The 19,204-nt window shown below is 40.4% G+C and overlaps 1 protein-coding gene across 2 annotated transcripts in view; it reads left to right on the top strand.

The window, feature by feature from the left end:
* ZCCHC2 (zinc finger CCHC-type containing 2) overlaps positions 1-19,204 on the top strand; it is a 60,874-nt gene that overhangs the window by 37,358 nt on the left and 4,312 nt on the right. The window contains exons 7-14 of one of the 2 annotated variants that reach the window (XR_014139560.1): positions 248-331; positions 2,107-2,164; positions 4,207-4,342; positions 5,451-5,515; positions 6,077-6,171; positions 10,595-10,723; positions 14,897-16,390; positions 17,344-17,488. Coding sequence is in view for 1 of the 2 variants with exons in the window: in XM_081801073.1 (XP_081657199.1) it covers positions 248-331; positions 2,107-2,164; positions 4,207-4,342; positions 5,451-5,515; positions 6,077-6,171; positions 10,595-10,723; positions 14,897-16,390; positions 17,344-17,411 (2,129 nt within the window). In the remaining variant the exon portion in view is untranslated. Of the gene's footprint in view, positions 1-247; positions 332-2,106; positions 2,165-4,206; positions 4,343-5,450; positions 5,516-6,076; positions 6,172-10,594; positions 10,724-14,896; positions 16,391-17,343; positions 18,463-19,204 lie in introns of those variants that run through there. The other variant, XM_081801073.1, reaches the window with a different exon arrangement.

The raw sequence follows: 19,204 nt of genomic DNA, 5'->3' as shown, positions 1-19,204 counted from the left end.
GCTGCTTCTCATTTTGCACGTGAGCACTTGGGGAAGAGAGAGCAGCCTCCACGATCAGGGTCCCCACTCCCAGGCCAGTGTTTCGTGCTCTGTCACTTTGGTTTCTTCAAAGGCCCAGCTAGTAGAAGTGTTCCCTTTGCCACTAACTCTCCACTCTCCTCTTCTTGGGAGAGAAGGAATCCTTCTGTGTGTTTTCTTTTATTATATTTTTCCTAAAAAGTTAATGATGCTGAATGCTTCCTTGCAGATAACTTACAATCCTCCCTGAAGACTTCTAAAATCTTAGAACACTTAAAGGAAGACAGTTCGGAAGCTTCAAGTCAAGAAGAAGGTAAGTGTGGATTCACTGGAATAAGTCATTCTGCCTGATATGGGCAGAGGGAGAGGCAAATGGACCATTAGAACAGATTAAGGAGCCAAGAAACAGACATCTGGGAACTCGGAATGTGACAGGTGGCATTATAAATAAGTGAGGAAAAAATAGACTAGTCAGTAAATGATGTTGGCTGGCTTTCCAGTTGAAAAAAATATTATCTCATTAGATCTGTACTTATATCATGCACAGAAATTGCAAGTGAATAACAAAATATGTGTAACATATAAACATAATGTAATATGTAAATTATAAAATGGAACTTTTAAATGTTAATAATCTGGGACAAGAAGGCTTTCTTGACAAAGCAGAGCATGACTGTAGTGGAGATCTTCCTGATCTAAATTAACTGAACATGTGACCCAAAAACCAGACAATTAGAAGACACTTACAGGATATTCACAGTTGAAGAAAGACTACATCCAGACAATAGAAGTATTCTTTCAAAAAATCAATGAGAACATCAGTCTGATTGGAAGTATGGACAAAAGATAAAGATAGTTCATGGAAGAAGAAATTTGAACAGCTGTTGAGCAGTGTTTAGCCTCACGAGTAGTGGGAAAAATGCACACTGTAAAAACAGTGAACTATCATTTCATGCTCATCAGATCGGCAAAGCACTTTTGAGTCTGACATTACCAGGGATATGAAGTAATGGGAACTCTGATCCGCTGCGGGTGGGAATATAAATTGGTACAACTCATTTGGACAGAAATTGGACACTGTGCAGTGAGGTTGGAAGTAATTAATTTTATGCTACTGCCCAGCAGTTCTGCTGCTATGAAAACTGTTGTCCGTGTGCCCAGGGCACGGAGACTGAAGTCCTCACAGGGCAGCCTTGTGTGTAACAGCAAATACCTGGGTATGACCCAGCTGCTGTCAGTCTTCATAAGAACATGCACTAGAATATTTCAACTAGTTTACCTCCGTAGGGGGAGGGAGTCGAATGGAATGGAGGAAGGCCTTCGGTTGTTTCTGTGATATATTTTTGTTTCTTATAAAAAGAGGCAGATACAGTTGACCCTTGAACAACATGGAGGTTAGGGGTGCTGACCCCCAAGCAGTTGAAGGTTGGGTAGCACTTCTGACTCCCCCACAACTAAACTATTAGTAGCCTGCTGTTTGACCAGAAGCCTTACCAAAGGTGTCCACAGTTAACACAGAGTTTGTATTTCAGGTGTACTGTCTACTGTGTTCTTACAATAAAGTAGGCTAGCGAAAAGAAAATGTTAAGAAAATCATAAGGAAGAGAAAATAGGTTTCCAGTACTGTACTTACTCATCGGAAGAAAAATCTGTGTGCACGGGGACGCTTTGTGGTTCAGACCCATGTTGTTCAGGAGTCAGTTGAATAGAGAGACCTGGGAGATGGGTACATGGCGTTTCTTATATTAAATAGATAGGCATTTTTTGAATGTTTGAGACACTTCATTTCTTTAGTGGTTAAGAAAAGAGCCTGAAATGGAGGGTTGTCGTTTTGCAGGGGCGTGTCACAGTTTTGGACAAAACCAATTTGCTCTTAGGTGGACTGCATTTGAGAAGATATTTAAGGAAATTCAGTAGTTTAGTGTGTCTTTGAAAAACTGCCTCTTTAAGGAATTTTTTGTGAGAAATGCTTAGAAGTGTTCTGCACAGTCTGTTGACACTGTTATAGTCACATAAATTAGTTGCATCATCCTTTTGGATTTTTGCAGAAGCATTTGGTATAATAAACTGTTTTTGTCTCTACTCTAGACGTGTTACAGCACACCATAATCCACAAGAAACATACCGGGAAAAGTCCCCTCGTGAAGTACGTATCTAATTTCTAAAACGTAAATGTCTTTGTGCATTTTTAATTCACTGGGTCACGTTTACTTGAATTACCGATACATTTGGCTGTAAGTCTGCCATTTTACTCTTGGCCTGTTACTTGTCCCACCTTTTTTGTGTTACCTTTTTTTTTCTCTCCTTTCTGCTTTAGGGTGGCTTTTATTCTGGTTTTTTCTTCCCTTAACCTTGATTGTTCTATATCATTTTCAGTTCTTCTGGTGGTTACCCTAGAGATTGTATTTTACATCTGAAACCTACTACGGTCTGATATGAATAGTGCTTGCACCACTTACCCTGTGAGGACCTTTAATCACTGTTGTTTCCCTTTCCTTCTCCCCCGTATAAACCGTCAGTGTCATGTATTGTTATTCTCCCTGTATTTTAGAGCTCATGAAACTCTTCACTCATCAGTTAGATTTTACCATTCCAGTGTCCTTCGTTCTTGCATGCGTGTCTTAGCATCCATCCGTGATTTTCTTCTTGCTGCAGAACACCAGAGTATTTCCTGCGTCCTGCCAGTGATGCATTCACTTTGTTTTTACCTGGAAAAAGAATGCTTATTTTGCCCGCATTTTTGCTGGATACAGGATCCTAGGTTGGCGGTTACTTTCTGTGAGCGCTTTGAAACTCAGGTTTTACCGTCTTGCTGCTGAATGCCTTTGGTCCCTTGCATTATATCCCCTCAGCCCAGCTCTGGATCCCCTCATTTTCTCCTGTCCCACCTAAGCTGTAAGACTGGCCACCTTCCACCTCGGGGCACTTGCTGATTCTGGGGACCTAGTTGGCTCTCAAACAGGCATAGTCCAGAAATGCAAGTTAATTTGTCCCCGGGGGTCAGCGCTCAACTGATGGGGGAGCTCAGCTTCCTGTCCTTTAACTAGATAGTTCTGGGAGGCCCCAGCTGCTTTGAGCCTCTGCTGCTTCTCTTGGCGACCTCAGTAACGGACCCTCACGTTGGTTTTTCCTCCTTTCCTGTTTCCTTCTGTGTGCTCGTCATTCCTGCTTCCTGGGGTCACCTACCCTAGCAACCATGCCATCCCAGATCCTGCTTTACTAGGGGGACTAAAAAAGACAGCCGGCCTTCATCGCTTCAGTCTTCTTGTTGCTCTTTGGAAGTTGGTGCGCTTTTCGAGCTCTGGTTCCTTTTATGATTTCCTATTGTCTGGTTTTCAGCACTCCGCCTAGGATATGTGTGTAGCCGTCTTTGAATGAATTCTACTTCTCGAGTCTGAAGCCTGATACCTTTTGGGTTTAGAGAAGTCCAAGCCATGATCTCTTCAGATATTGCTTCTGCCTGATTCTCTTGTTTTCTTTTCTGAGACCTGGACGACTTTGGATGATAGACTTCTCATCGTGCCCTGCGTGTCTCGTCAACTTTTCTACGTTCTCTGTATTTTCTTCCTCTCGCCACTCCAGTCTAGTTTCTTCTGACCAAAGTTCCTCCTCACGGACTTTGTTCATCTGTTTCCATCCACTGAGTTCTTACTTTCAGTTTCTTTTACAGTGTCAGAGTTGAAATTTTTTATATTTTCCAGGACTCTTCCAAAATGTCTCATCGTCTTGTAGTCAGTGACGTGTTAAGCACTGTTATTTTAAAGGCCCTATTCAGTACCTTCCTTCTCTGGATTCTTTTTGAGTCTGTTTCTGTTTGTTTCTTTTGGTTTTCAGTCGCATCATCCTGTCCTTTAATATGCCTTAGATATATGCAGCTCTTAGCGATCCTCGCAGGATCGGGGCTACCTGCCAGCCGGGGGTACAGGATGACCGTAGCATAGAGTCTGAAGACAGTGTGCATTCGTTACTAATTTCCTTAGAGAAAGGTATTAATTCTTATCTTAGATCAGATAGCTGTGTAATAGTTTATTCTCACAGCATACTTTTTTTTCCCTTAGAGGTATCACTAGGCATTGTGTAAAAAAAATAATGTACTGAAGAAAGGGTCACTGCAGCTTCGTCATGCTGTGAATAGTAGGCCCCACTATTGAGAGTAGATTTTCATGCATGTGTAAACTTTCCTGATAGCACTGTCAGTACAAGTTGTTCTCCACTGGATGGGCTCACCATGCAATATTCTGAACAGAATGGACTCGTGGATTGGAGGAAGCAAAGCTGTCCCGCCATTCAGCACCCGGAGCACTGTGTGGCCTTAGCTGACCAGGTATTGGAGGGTTTCGTTTCTGTCTTTGCGCGTTGCTGCTCTAGAAGAGTCGAGTCCTCTGTGCGTTGTTATGTCAGATAGTGTAAGTGTTGGACTTTAAATTTAACTGGAATATGTGGTCTAAGCTCTTCTGAGACCTGAAAGAATACGCTGAGATTGCCTTTATTGCTCAAAAATTTAGTACCTTTTGATACAAATCCTTTAATGTTTATTCTAATTAGGGATACATTAAATGGTTTTGCCAGATTTTTTCGCTTTTGAAAGGATTATTCACAGTTCAGTTGCTATCTTGCTGTTAGTGATGTGAATTTGGAAACCGACCTTTCCTCATGAATAGCTGGGGCACTTTCCCCAGCTTTCCGTTTTGTATTCTTTTGAATACAAAAGAATGTAATTAGGAAATACTTGCTTTCTTAGGAGTTGGTGTAGTCAAAGCACAGAATGCTCTCACGTGTGTCCGTTTAGGTACGGTAGCACCACAAATGTAGGGGGATGCTCACTGTGCAGCTCTGGAGAGAACCACCTTCTTCCTAGAAAATAGATTGGTTAACCTGATTGTTATTTCTGGACAACACTCAGATCCAAATGTTAACCTTTACTGGAATGCGTTTTTACAAACTAAAGCATTGAAGCATATTTTAAGAAGGTGTATGTTACCTTAGTCCTACTTAATGGCCTATTTTCAGAGTCCATTTGATTATGCCTTTTCTCTCTCTATTTCAGTGCCTACACCGTCTCCCCTTAAAGGTGACAAAACTGTTCTGAAGTTTTAGCAACCTGAACTTTAAGAGAATTCTGTTGAAGGTGTAGCAAATACCAGTTTCTTGACTGTGTTTTATTTTGTGGTCAGAAGAAGGAATACAGGTCCATTTTAAAAACAAAATACAAAATAGGTATTTTTCTTAGGTTAATATTAAGTATTTATCAGAGAATGTGCAGATTTTAGTGATTCAGGTAGGTATTTTCAGGAAATAGGTTAGAAGTCAGAATTTATTAGAATATACAACTGAGAATATGTCATTTTAATGTTTGGTCTCAGAATAGAAGGATAACAACACAGTATGGTTTAGTTTTAGTCTGTTTGATTTCTTTTTATTCTTTCCATCAGCATTCAACTGAGAAACGAAGCTTATCATCAATAAATAAGAAGAAAGGAAAGCCACAAATAGAAAAGTAGGTTCAGTGTAATTTTCCAGTAATAGAAATTGGTAAGAAAGGCAACATGTGGGATTTGACTTTGGGCATGTTTAGTTGACGACATACAAATATTATTTTTCTACTAGTTCTCACCTTATTTTTACTTCGAGACTTAATTATTTTTTTAATTTAAAATTATCAACAAATGCAAATGATTGAAATAAAGCTATTGCCAAATCTATTTAGTTTGGAGGGGTGCAGAACTCTCAGAACTGTACACTAAAAGGTGAATCTTGCATTTAGATTATAGCTTACTAAAATTTTTTTGTAAAGATTTTATTTTTATTTATTTGCCAGAGAGAAAGAGAGAGAGAGCGCGCAAGCAGGGGGAGTGGGAGAGGGAGAAGCAGTTTCCCCGGTGAGCAGGGAGCCCAACGTGGGGCTCGATCCCAGGACCCTGGGATCATGACCTGAGCCAAAGGCACACACTTAACCGACTGAGTCACCCAGGCACCCCGAGGGGGAATCTTAGTAATTAACTGTGTTCTCTAGAGAGGCTTATAAAAAATGTCGGTAACGTGTATACTTTGGGTTTAGGGAGAAAACGATGAAAACTGACAACAGATTGAATAGTAGAATAAATGGTATTAGATTCTCCACTTCTCAACATGCCCATGGTGGTTCTGTGAAAGGTAAGAAAGTTTTTCTTTTAAATACCCATCCCCTAAATATATTTAGCATGATATCTATTATAGTAGATATTGAACTGTTGTGTCAAATCCTGGTATCATACTTTGATCCTGCACTGATGAGAATAGCAATTTCTGAATTAAACCATTCTGAAGTATTAATGGCGTTAATTGAGGATGTAGGATTCAGCAGTGGAGGTACACCTTTCCTTTGCCACAGTTCTGCTTACCCACTTTCTCCTTCCTCTGGTAGCAACCGGCTCCTCACTTGTTAGCTTCTCAAGCCAGTCGCTCCTCCAGCGCAGAGGTCCAGGGACCTGGAAGATCTTTTCTACCCTCATGGAAACCTGTCCTTGTTCTTGTGTAAAGTCATTTTTTGGAATCTTGTTGACATTTTCATGTTTTACTGACCATCCTTCGTGGGGGTTTTATGGAGATTTAGGGGAATGCAGACACTCAGATTTTTATTGTGCTAGATTTGTATAGTTTCCATTTACCCACTTTTATTTTAAGGTCTCTTTGGTTTTGTATTCTTTTGAGAAATGTCCTTTCTTCTGGTTCATTGATAACTTTTCAGTGCATGTTTACTATTAATAGGAAAGATAAAAGAGAATAAAAGCCCATAGACTGGTAGGAGAATGTTTTTTGCTCATGTGTGTACCTAACACATTTGTTGACGGGACTGACCTCACAAATTAAGGATTTTTTAAATTTAAATTTTATTCAAATATTAGCACATTCGGTTGTGATACAACATGAATAACCAGAATATATATTTTTAATGGAGTATGCTTTTAAATCAGGTATTTATTCAGAGAGACTGAAAAGTGATACAGGAAATACAGTTACATTTTGATTCTAAAAATCATCTGGCCAACTCATTGAATTAACCAACTGAACAACTGTCTTTGGGGAAAAAAATGACATGGGAAAAAAAAAACCCACATCGTTGTTGGGTTTATTGTAACACTTCACTACCTTTGAGGTTTCCTGTGGAGGTGGCAGCCAACAGGAGGAGGAAAAGCTACAGTAAGAACGACGAAAGGCCTCTGTCGGTGGATGGTTGGAAATTGCTTCCCGCACACCTCCCTGTCTCTGGTCTTCCTCCCTCCAGCTCATTTTCTTCACTGCCCACATGTTTGTCTCCTGGATGACTTACTTCGTTGGGTCATTTCCCAGTGGAAATTTCTGTCAAATGTGGCCCACCCTCAGAAGATCGCTCTGTCTCTTGTCTCTCACATAATTTGGGAATTGCTGCTTCCCGGAGAAGCACACGACTCTTCTTTCCTTGTTAGCTTCCTATTTGCGGAGAAGTCCTGTGGACTTTGATCTCAGACAGACGTGGGTTTGACTGTTGTACTCCGCAATGTGGTTTTGTAAATGTGTGGCCTCTCCGAAGCCTTATTCTTCTCATTTGTAAGACAGGAATAATAATCTCCTTCCCTAGATTGTGAGAATTAAATATGGTTGCATCTGAAAAGCATTTCTCCAGTGCTGAGTACTCCAGTGCTCAGTAATTTTAGTTCCTTTTCCCTATTCAAAGGTAGAAGAAAACATACATTGTGTAGGTTATTAAGAACTTCTAAATAACATCCCAAACTCCCAAATCCCTTTGGCTCTTTATTTTCCAGTATTCTGAAAATACAACGTCCGGATTTTTTGTTAAGATAAACCTTATTCTGTGTCCTAAAGTGTGACTATATATAAAATCTTTAACTCTGCACTGATGTCAAATGTAGCTCAGATGTTTGCCGACTCTGATTTAAAAATAAAAACGACCCTCTATTTATTAATGTCCCTTTGAAACATTAGGGTATAAAGAAGGAATTACCTTTAAGCATTCAGTAAACTCAAGATGTATTTAAGATGTTTTTCTTTTTGGAAAAATCCTGCATGTCATAAAGTGTAGAGACTGTATTGGATTTGAAAATACCAGATCCTTCTGATTGGTAGGTTGTCCTCATCTTTTAATAACCAAGAGAAGTATTACTCATTTTTAATCTTAAAATTTAGCTTCCATTTTGAGTAGTAATACATTTATATAGTTCAATATTCTAAAGATACAAAGGTAGCAAAATAAGTCCCTTACTGCCTCCCTTTGTGTTGTGTCCTCCCAAGAAAGCAGGCAGTCTTCTTTGTCATCTATATTTTTTGCAGTGTATTTGCTTTTAAAACCTCCAGCTTTAAATCTCTCCACTAAAAGGGATGCTTGCTTTACTTCATCTGCGTTAAGAACTTTGTTCCACGGTATCACCCTGTGTTTCTTCCACCCCATTCTTCTGTTGTGGATTGTGGCACCAAGAAGTTTGGGGGGCCGTGAGATAGTTGACCTCTCAGTAATTCTTTTAAGAGATTTCAGAGACTTAAACACTTCCAGCTTCCTTTAATAACCCACTGTGTTTCTGTCATCTGGTATACCTACATGCTTCTTCAGTCCACCTTAACTTCTGTTTGTTCGTACATACTAGTAACCAGGATTTTTATTGTTAGAATAGTGGCCAGAATAGAATATGGTAATTTGGGGGGTTTTGTCTTCTTAATAACATGCATAACCTTTTACCCTTTGAGACATAAATAAAAAAGTGTATGCTTCTGTTTGAAAGGACAGTGGGTGGAACATCCTTCATCATAATTGTTTCATCTTCTCCGTTCACACCTCTTGACTCCAGAGGGTCACATGATTCCTAATGAGAAAAATTCCAAAGACTCTGCACTTTCTGGATCATCAGAGAGAGAATTATGTTTAGTATAGTTTTAGATTTAGATTTAGTTCCTTGAAAACTGCAAATGATTATATTTGACAGTTTGGTGATTAGAATATTGACTAGCTATATAATCTAGAGTAAATCATTCTATAATTTGGCATTTGGAGAAATAGCTGCCCTTTTTTTTTTTTTTTTTTTTAACATATTCCAAAACTTACTCTTTGAAGTTTCAGAGACTCCACTGTAGTTTCACTCTCTGAGTTTTAGGGAGCAAATCTCAGCTCACCCTCCCCCAGTGGCTCCCTTTTAGTGCATCATTTCTGGTTTTATACGATCATTGAATCTTTGATTCCCTTAGTAGAATTGTTCATTTTGTTCATCTTGCTGCTTGAACTATTTATATGCACAATCTCCATATGTGCCACAGTTGTATACGTTTTATTTTCATTCGTCCAGTTTAATGCCAGGCTCTTTGGCCACCGTGGCACATTAGATCGTCTTCAGATCCCCGTTAGTGTTGGCTTGCATCCCTTCCCTCAGTCATGTTGTGACTGGTAATGCAGAACCTACTCTGTGTATAAGTACGCTCCAGCTTACTTTTCTGCAAAATTATTACTTGCCCAAGTCACTCCTCTGCCACTTTTCTTACAGTCTCATGAGATTTTGTGCGGTTTTCCTTTGGCAGTTTGGCATTTTATTACCCAAAGGGAATTAGCAGCATCTGCATTCTTAATGACTTTATTCTTTAATATCACTTCACCATTGGAGTGGTTGGGCTAGGCTAGGTCATACTTCACCGTACTAACACTGTTATAAATTTAATACATTCAAGGGATTAAAGGACACAGATTAGTCAGCTGCCTTGTTCATTACACAAACCATATCTTTTTTTTCTAACACATATTTTGTCCAAGCAATTACCTTTTATTGCTTCTACCAGGTTGCCATAGAAATGGTTCACTCATCTATATAATTCCAAAATACCTCCAGAATTCCTTATATGGAGATTTATCTACTAAACATGTGTTGAATGCTTGCTGTGAGGCAGAAACTATGTTAGCTGCTGGGTTTACAGAAATGAATAGAACAGTTATCTAAATTTGGGCCAGTGCAGGAATGTCTAGTACTAGGTATACTAATAATCTTTTCTCTGTGCCCAAAACAGATATGGCTCATTGATCATGACAGGTTCTGTACGACACCCCCTACCCCACCTCGATCTGGGTTTGGTTTCTGGGCAGAACTCAGGGGGCTACTTAGTCTACTAGATGGGAAACATTTGACTCTTTTTAAATACTCAAGCACGGTGATTTAACTGGATAAGCATTTTTGGCAGTCAGTTCTATTCTTGAGTTCTATTAAAGAATGAGTTTTCCAATAAGCTCTGAGGAGTTAAAATATCCAGACTTAGAAAATGGCTCCATGCGCTGTTATTGAGCAGACCCTACAAAGAACCTTAACTCTGATTTTTTTTTTAAGTCAGTAAGATCGACTTGTTCCTCTGCCTTTATTTTAAGAATGTATTTGTTATTCAGGTATTTTCAATTAAAATTGTGCTTTAATAATGAATTTTTACCTAGATCAAGGACCAGCTTTTTAAGTGTTTATAGAAAAACTGAAAGAAAAAATTTTTTACAGCTGTAACTAATTCTAATGGTTTAATTCAGAAATTAATTTAACTACTTAACATGATTCTTTAAAAATAGAATTGTTATTTTTAGATGTGAATTTGGACATTGGATCTGGACATGACACGTGTGGAGAAACCTCTTCAGAGAGTTACAGTTCTCCTTCTAGCCCACGACATGATGGAAGAGAAAGCTTTGAAAGTGAAGAAGAAAAAGACAGAGGTTTGCTCTCTGGAAGGGATATGGGGGTGGCAGAGGAAAATGTGTGTTGTCTCTTAAAATCAGTCAGACATAAGTAATTTTATGTTCCTATAAATGTCATTATTGATTTTAAATTTAACTGGTATAAAGGGTGTCATAGACCTCTGACTTGGCAGTTCCTAGCAATGTTGATTTTTTTTTTAAGGCTTTATTTCCCTGCCTATGAAATTAAGTAGAAAAATAGTCATAATAAAGAGTTCGGTGTAGAAAAATTGAAAATGTGTGTGTTGCTAGAGGTACATATTTATAATATACATATCTTCCCGATGGATTGATCCTTTTATCATTATAAAATATCCCTCTTTTTTTGTCTCTAGTAAGAATTTTTTTTTAAAGTCTTTTATCCGAGAATAATATAGCACTCTAGCTCTCTTGGGTATTATTTGCAGGGTACTTCTTTTTCTGTCCTTTTACTTTAAGCCTATTCGTGTCTTTGAATCTGAAGTGTGTGTAGTTGGATTACGGCTTTTTAGCCATTCTGCATATCTCTGCCATTTGAGTGGAATGTTTAATCCATTTAATTTTACTGTAATTACTGATAATGCAGATTCACATCTGCCATTTTGCTGTTTGTTCTCTGTATGTATTGTCTTCAATTCCTCCTTAAACAGAAGCTCAGAGTCAGCCAAAAGTTAAGAGTATAAGAAAACCTTCTAGATTTTCAGGAATATGTGGAAGCTTTTCAAAGCTCCCTGTGGACATCTCATTCTTCTGGGTTTTTTTTTTTAAGTTTTTTGGTCAACCTCTTGTTAACCCCAACTGGTAATGCTGCCTCAGGCAGCCTAGTTGTTAAACATTTGCAGCTTGACTGATTGTGACAAATGCCCCGTGGGTAAGTAGCTGTTAACACAGAGTGAGCTCTGACTGCTAGGCCAGTAGTGACAGTTCTTTGGGGATGGGGCTTTTAGAGAGCTCCAAATCCATGCTTTTTCTGTTGGCTGCTAGGCTGCTGGTTTATCTAGCTACTGTAGCTGCAAAACTTTTCATTTATAAAGCTACTTCTGAGCTGGAGAAAGTATACAGGAATTAGGGCAAGGTAAAATGCCACAGTGCTCACCCTTCTTAAGAGATTCAATGGCTTTTCTGGAATAAACACTCCTCAGATTGCTGTAAGCCTTTAGTTAATTTCTAGAGTTCTGAAAGAGTTGATTTTGACAGTTTTTGCCAGGATTCTTGTTCCTTTTATGCAGGAGCGGCGTGTAAGAGATCCTTACTACCATTCTGGAAATGAGATCTCAAAAATGTGTATGTTGAATGAGGATATCATTCTTTACACATGATAAAGACATCTGATTGGTAACATCTTGGTTATAAACATCTGATTAGGAACATTTTGGTTATAAGATGAAGCCATGCTAGTGGGAAGTATTAAATGGTTTCCCTGGGGCCATGATCTATAGAGAGCCTTAGACCACAGCATTTCAGCCGCGCGTGGCTTCTTCCTGGGCAGCGTGCAGCTTCCCGAGACCTCAGCTTCTGTGTCAGAGTATCAGGTCATGTGTTGGGGAGCTCCGGCAGGGGGGCTGCTGCGTCACGCACAGTTAAAGCCCGTCTTACTGGGCGGTTGGTTTGAAGCCTGACCCTGCAGCATGCAGAGACTCTACCCCCGGTTCTAATTAGAGCCACCGCTATTTCTGATCTGCAGTTTCCTCATGAAAAAGAAAAAAAAATGGAAATAACTGCCCAGAGCTCTTATGAAGGTTAAATGAGAGCATTTTTATTTTATTTTTATTTTTATGCCTTATCCAGAATAGACAAGCTTTCAGTGTGTTTCATTCCCCAGGCTCTGCTTGATTCTGTGGGATGTACCAATAATCCAGGGGCTCTTGAGCTAACAGTGCACATTTGGCCTCTTGGTCAGAATTGTGAAGAGTACATCTGTGTGCACTCAGGTTACTTTGCAGCCTCCCTTTCCTGCCGTCGGATAGGGTGAGTTGGCGGCCTAGATGGAGGAGCTTGCCCTTTTTCAGAGAAGTTCCATTATCCAGTGACTAAGTTGAGCCTTCCCTAAATGAAGAATCATTTGGAATATCTAAAACCAGCAGGGGGAAAATATCCACTGTGGGGAAAAAGCTTTAATCATTTTTAGAATTTTGAGTGCATGAAAAGGTTGCTTTAAAAAGCATGTGACTTTGTTGTTGTTCTGTTGCTCATAATGGGGTTTTGTTTTGAGACTTCATACTTTTGAAAGCCAATGCAAAAAAGGGAGAGACCGTCTCTAATTAGCTAGGTGAGTCCTTACAATGCTCAGAAAACCTTTTGGGATCATTTAAACTCATGGGACCATTTGCCGTGACTTAAGATTTAAAGAAAGCCCAGTTCATACAGAAATGTAGTTAACCACCTGAAAAATGACCTATCTTCTTTGGACTTAAATGTTTGTCTTCCTCACTGTGTATTGCTACGATGGTTACAGATACAGGTAAAGTGCCTTGAATAAGTTACTAACTTTTGGATACGCTTTGTTTTGAAACATTTAGCAAGAAACACCTCAGTTATTAAGGGAAGTTTATGCTAGAACCACTTACTCATAAATTGAAACTCTTCTTCCTAAATTATAATAATTGAGTGAATAGCACTGTTGACATCCTGTGTCATTAAGCAGGTTCTGTTTAACCTTTCTTGAGGAAGACTACTAGTATGATTTGTTCTTAGTATTGTTTCAAAAGTTTTTAAAACCTTTGCTGAATATAGTATAGCTAGCTGTTACCTTCATACATGTAAACTTTTTTAAGTACATAGATACAGTTTTGCTTGTATTCATGAGCAAAAAAGATGTTAAAATGGGCACTACATTTAATTGCATGGTTGCTCTACATACTATTGCAGCATCTGGGTTTATGATACCTGCATATTGTGAACTAGACTTTATCTTTTGCCCTCTTTCTACCGGAAGTTAGGACACTCAGGGCAAGTCTAGATTGAAGCTCTTCCTTATACAAGCATGAGAGCGATTGCAGCAATAACGCCATATGACGTGTAATTTTGGATTTGCCGCTTTGCTGTTTTGCCATGGGTGAGATGGCGGCGCGCTCGTATTTGCCTTGCTGCTTGTGCTCCAGCACCATTTGTTTTATGACTAAAATAGGAGCTTTAAATGTTCTTTTCCCCACTGAAATCCATTCTCTTCCATTCCCTACCTCTAGATCTTTGGGTGAAGGATAGTCTTGTGATTGCATCATATGTGTGAGACCCGTGGGAAGACCTTGGGTTTGGCAGTGCAGAATACAAATCAAGTGAATTGCCTAAAATTGATTAAAAAGATCCAATCCTTTTCTCAGTAATAAGGTGATATTAAATAAATCTCAGTATTTATATTGTGCTTCATTCAGTCTCCAGTTAACCTTTTGTTGCTTATCTCTCCATGGATTTTCTTTTTTATTAAAGACTTAATTTTTTTAGAGCAGTTTTAGGCTTACAATATGATGAAGAGGAAAGTACTACAGAGATTTCCCCTGTGCACAGCCTACCCTGTTATCAGTAGCACTCACTGGAGTGGTACACTTTTTACTAAGTGTGAACATCCGTGGACACATTATTATCACCCAGCAGCGCCTGTAGTTGACCTAAGGGTTCATTCTTGATTGTTATACCTTCAGTGGCTTTGGACAAATGTTATAATGACTTGTATTCCCCATTATAATATCATACAGATCATTGTCACTGCCTGAAAGTCCCCTGTGCTCTGCCTCTTCGTCTCTGCCCTCAGCTCCCCGCCCCTGATGACCACTGGTCTTTTTATTGTCACTGTAGTTTTGCCTTTTCCAGAATCTCTATATTTAAAAAAAAAAGTCCATAGGAAGCCAAAAATTAAATGAAGGTCAGCTTGGTGGTCAGGAAACAGAGGGACACATCTCCTCCAGTTCTAAACTTCAGAGTTGATTTTAGATACACTTAAAATGTGGGGTGCCTGGGTGACTCCGTCAGTTAAGTGTCTGACTCTTGATCTCAGCTCAGGTCTTGATCTCAGGGTCGTGAGTTCAGGCCCCGCGTTGGGCTCCATGCTGGGCGTAGAACCTACTTAAAAAAAATAAAATGTAAAATAAAAAAAAAAAATAGATATACTTAAAATTTATTTCTAGCGAGAGATGAGAGTGATGCATGCTTTAACATCCGTTTATATGTTTCCCTTAGACACAGACAGCAATTCTGAGGATTCTGGGAATCCATCAACAACCAGGTTTACAGGCTATGGTTCCGTCAACCAGACCGTCACTGTCCAGCCGCCTGTTCAGATTGCTTCATTAGGAAGCGACAACGGAGGCCTTTTAGAAGATCCCCTCACCGCACCCAAGTATCAGCATATTTCTTTTATGCCAACTTTACACTGTGTCATGCACAATGGTGCCCAGAAGTCTGACGTTGTTGTTCCTCCACCCAAATCTGCCGATGGCAAGACAATAGGGATGCTCGTTCCCAGTCCTGTTGCTATTTCTGCAATAAGGGAATCCACAAATTCCACCCCTGTTGGAATCCTGGGGCCAGCAGCTTCTACTGGAGAATCTGAAAAGCACCTTGAATTACTGGCTTCCCCTTTACCTCTTCCGTCAGCCTTCCTCCCCCACAGCAGCGCCCCTGCTTTGCACCTCACAATCCAGAGGCTAAAGTTGCCGCCACCACAGGGGTCTTCAGAGAGTTGCCCAGTTAACATCCCACAGCAGCCCCCCGCGAGTCTGAGCATCGGATCACCAAACACTGCCTTTCTTCCTGTCCACAGCCCAGGTAGTTTTCCGGGATCTCCTGTCGCTACCACGGACCCCATCACAAAATCTGCATCCCAGGTGGTAGGACTCAATCAAATGGTGCCTCAAATCGAGGGAAACACTGGGACCGTCCCTCAGCCTACCAATGTGAAGGTAGTTCTTCCAGCAGCCGGCCTGTCAGCCGCCCAGCCACCAGCTTCCTACCCCTTGCCAGGCTCGCCCCTCGCCGCCAGTGTGTTGCCCAGCCAGAATTCCAGCGTGCTCGGCACGGCGGCCACGTCGGCCCAGTCGGCGGGGGCGGGCATCAGTCAGGCCCAGCCCGCAGCGCCGCCCGCCGTCCCCACCCACACCCCAGGCCCCGCCCCCAGCCCGAGCCCTGCGTTGACGCACAGTACTGCGCAGAGTGACAGCACGTCTTACATCAGTGCTGTGGGAAACACGAACGCTAACGGGACAGTACTGCCGCCACAGCAGATGGGCTCGGGTCCTTGTGGTTCTTGCGGGCGCAGGTGCAGCTGTGGGACCAATGGCAGCCTTCAGCTAAACAGTTACTACTATCCTAACCCAATGCCCGGACCAGTGTACCGAGTCCCGTCGTTCTTTACCCTGCCATCCATCTGCAATGGCAGCTACCTCAACCAAGCACATCAGAGCAACGGAAACCAACTTCCTTTTTTTCTGCCTCAGACTCCATATGCAAATGGACTGGTGCATGACCCAGTCATGGGGAGCCAAGCCAACTATGGCATGCAACAAATGGCGGGATTTGGGAGATTCTATCCTGTCTATCCAGCACCTAATGTAGTTGCCAACGCGAGCGGTTCGGGGCCCAAGAAGAACGGGAACGTGTCATGTTACAACTGTGGCGTGAGCGGACACTACGCACAGGAGTGCAAGCAGTCGTCCATGGAGGCCAGTCAACAAGGTAATCATGAGAGCTCCCAGAGGACTTGTTTTTGAGTGTGCCCGTTTCTCCCTACCTTACTGAGCACGGTGATCCTGTTGTGGCAGAAAGAGCTGGTGTGTGTTCGTTTACGGATGTTGTGCTTTTCAGTGACAAATCCGAAAATGCAAATGGGAAAACCTAGTGTAGACCCAGGTCACGCAGCACCAGGAAGTTGAGAGGAATTCAGTTTCCAAGGAAAGCAAAAACCATTGAGGCACTTTTGAAGGAATATAATGGGAATTTGCGTTCTATAATGTCAAATCTCTTGCTTGCCGCACTTTTTTTTTTTTAAAGCTACCATTCTGTTTCGTAGAGTAAACAAAATTTTTAAATACTGAAAAAGTAGGAAGTAATGTAGTCATCTGACATGTCTGATTTTTAGTTTCTCTTTAGCATATCGATGCATAGCCAGCTGGTCTCATGCACATTCCCTCATGCTGCCCCTTTCCCTCCCAGCAGATGCTTAAAAAAAAAAAAAGCTATTGCATTTTAAGGAACAAAATATTTAAGCACTGGTTTGGGAGTAAGGGAATTATTTGAACTCTGTTTAATGTTATTACCACCAGAAACAAGAAAATGTTCTTAAATGAGTATGAGTAAGATCACAAATTCAGCGGAGACGTCAGACTGTTATCTTTCGCTTGGATTTGGCTTTTGTCATTTTGCCAAATCTCACCCAGAAAAAAAAAGTCTTGAATTGCGAGTGTATACTTGACATTTTTTAAAGGAAGATTGAGTTTGATAGCTTTAGGTTGAACTTAAAGCACAAACTTCATATTACTTTCTGAAGGTAATTTATTTTACCATTTTGGAATCGTAGTAGTGCGGAGGAAGCTGCCTTCTGCTGAGCATGCCCATTTGCTATCTTGTAGTGGTTTGTGATGCATTGCATTGTAAGCAGTGACTTAGCAGTTCTGTCTTTCCCGTTTTAGGCACTTACAGACTGAGATACGCACCTCCCCTCCCCCCTTCTAATGATACGTTGGATTCTGCAGACTGAAACAAGTAAAGCTTGACTGCCTAATACCCTGACGTGTTGGGGAGTCATGGTGGGGTGTGGAGGGGAGGAAAGGAAAGGTATTTTTTGTTTGTGTTTCTTTGTCTATACATTTCCTAGATTTCTATGCAGTTGGGATTTTTCATTTCTCTTGTACCGATGTCCAAAACAAAAAAGAATGCATTGCTTTTGAGCCTCTGGTCTCCTGGTTCAACAACAGGCTTATGTGTATGATACATGTAATTTAAACATCCAGACAAACTATCAAAAGGAAAATGTTTGCTGTGCTTTTTTTTTTTTACACTGAATACTTGCTGTGTGCAATGTTTACTGAATCTTTAAAACTGTGTATTTGACCTTTTTTTACAACACTGGTGACAGTCATATGGTTTTGAAAAAGAGAAACTTTGCTTCTTCCCCACTCTTCTCACTTTCACCCTAAAGGACACACATCTCCCCGCCACCCTCCTTCCAGTGACGTGAGGCAGGGGCAGTTGGCCGCGCATCGGTCTCCGCTTTCATGACCCGTCCTGCCTGTAAGTCGAGGGTGAAATGTTTCACCTTAATCCGAAAGGAGACATCAAGTTCCCCGAATTGTGTGTATGTATGTACTAAACAGCATCACGTAAACACAGATATGCAGTGCTTGTGGTCCAAATCAAAATTAAAGTAAGTGGAAGAGAGAGGAAGAAGTAAAACCATATGAAACTGAAAAAATATGATGTCTGAAGTGGACAAAGAGCTTTTTCTTAAAAAAACAAACAAAAAACAAAAAAAGCCAAAAAAAAAAAAAAAAAAAACTTTTTACTTCATCATACTTTTTTAGCCTGTTGCTTCAGAGAGACTTAAAGTGAACAAACTAGTGTGAGTGTTGTTCTGTGTGTCTGTGTGTGTAATGAAAGTCGACAGCCGATTTCACTTGTAGTCTACCACTGTGTCGTGCTAAAGAGACACTACCTGAGTAAAGATTTCTTCTTTTCTCACACCAACTGTAGCAGTGTTATGTTGTGTTTAAAATGTGTATGGTTTATTGCAATCTGAGCAGGAGTTCTGGCTTCTGCAAAAGTCAGGTTTGTTCCCTAACCCGTCTCTCGTAGCAAAGTCACTTTGATAAGTTTACCACTATGCTTGATTATAATGTGAAAGACTGAATTCTGAGTGTGTTAAGATGGTATTAATCATGTCAGTGTCATGTCACTAAGTTTAATGCTGCTGTTTAAAAAAAAAAAAAAGTTTTTTTAAAGCCAATCTATGTACTAAATTGCTTCCAGGTAATTTTTGATTTCCTAAAGTGCACTGAGATTATCTGGAAGATTGGGTGTATTTTTGGAACTGCTGCATTCAAAAGCAATGAGCAACTACCACTGTATAGTCCTAGGTTAAGGGTCGGGGCTGGTTTTGTTTTCCCATTCCTCAGTACAGAGCAGAAATGATAGATTTTTGTTGTGTGGAGTAATGTCGGTGTACAGCGGAGGGACTTAAGTGTTTGGTCTTGGTTCAGAAGCCTAACAGATTGCTAGATAAAAGGAAAAACTTGAAGAAAAAAGAAGCTTCATTTAATGCTTCATAGGTAGCATTTATATTTATAGCAGCAATGTACATTTTGAAACTAACTTTCAGGGTGGGAGTTAAAGGGGAAAGGGGCGGGGATGAAGGGGTAGATGAAAGCTTTAATTTAAAAAGAGAAGTTCGAGTAAAGGAAATTATTTTGATTAAATATATTTTATTTGATCTGGGTATTTTTGGACCACATTATTAAATTAATTGTTAAGCTGCAGTTGAGTTGTTCTAGTGAG

The sequence above is a fragment of the Leptonychotes weddellii genome, chromosome 13 (genome assembly GCF_054177405.1).
Source record: "Leptonychotes weddellii isolate Sample4059 chromosome 13, ASM5417740v2, whole genome shotgun sequence".
NCBI classification, from domain to species: domain Eukaryota; kingdom Metazoa; phylum Chordata; class Mammalia; order Carnivora; family Phocidae; genus Leptonychotes; species Leptonychotes weddellii.
This window is presented reverse-complemented; position numbering and strand designations above follow the sequence as displayed.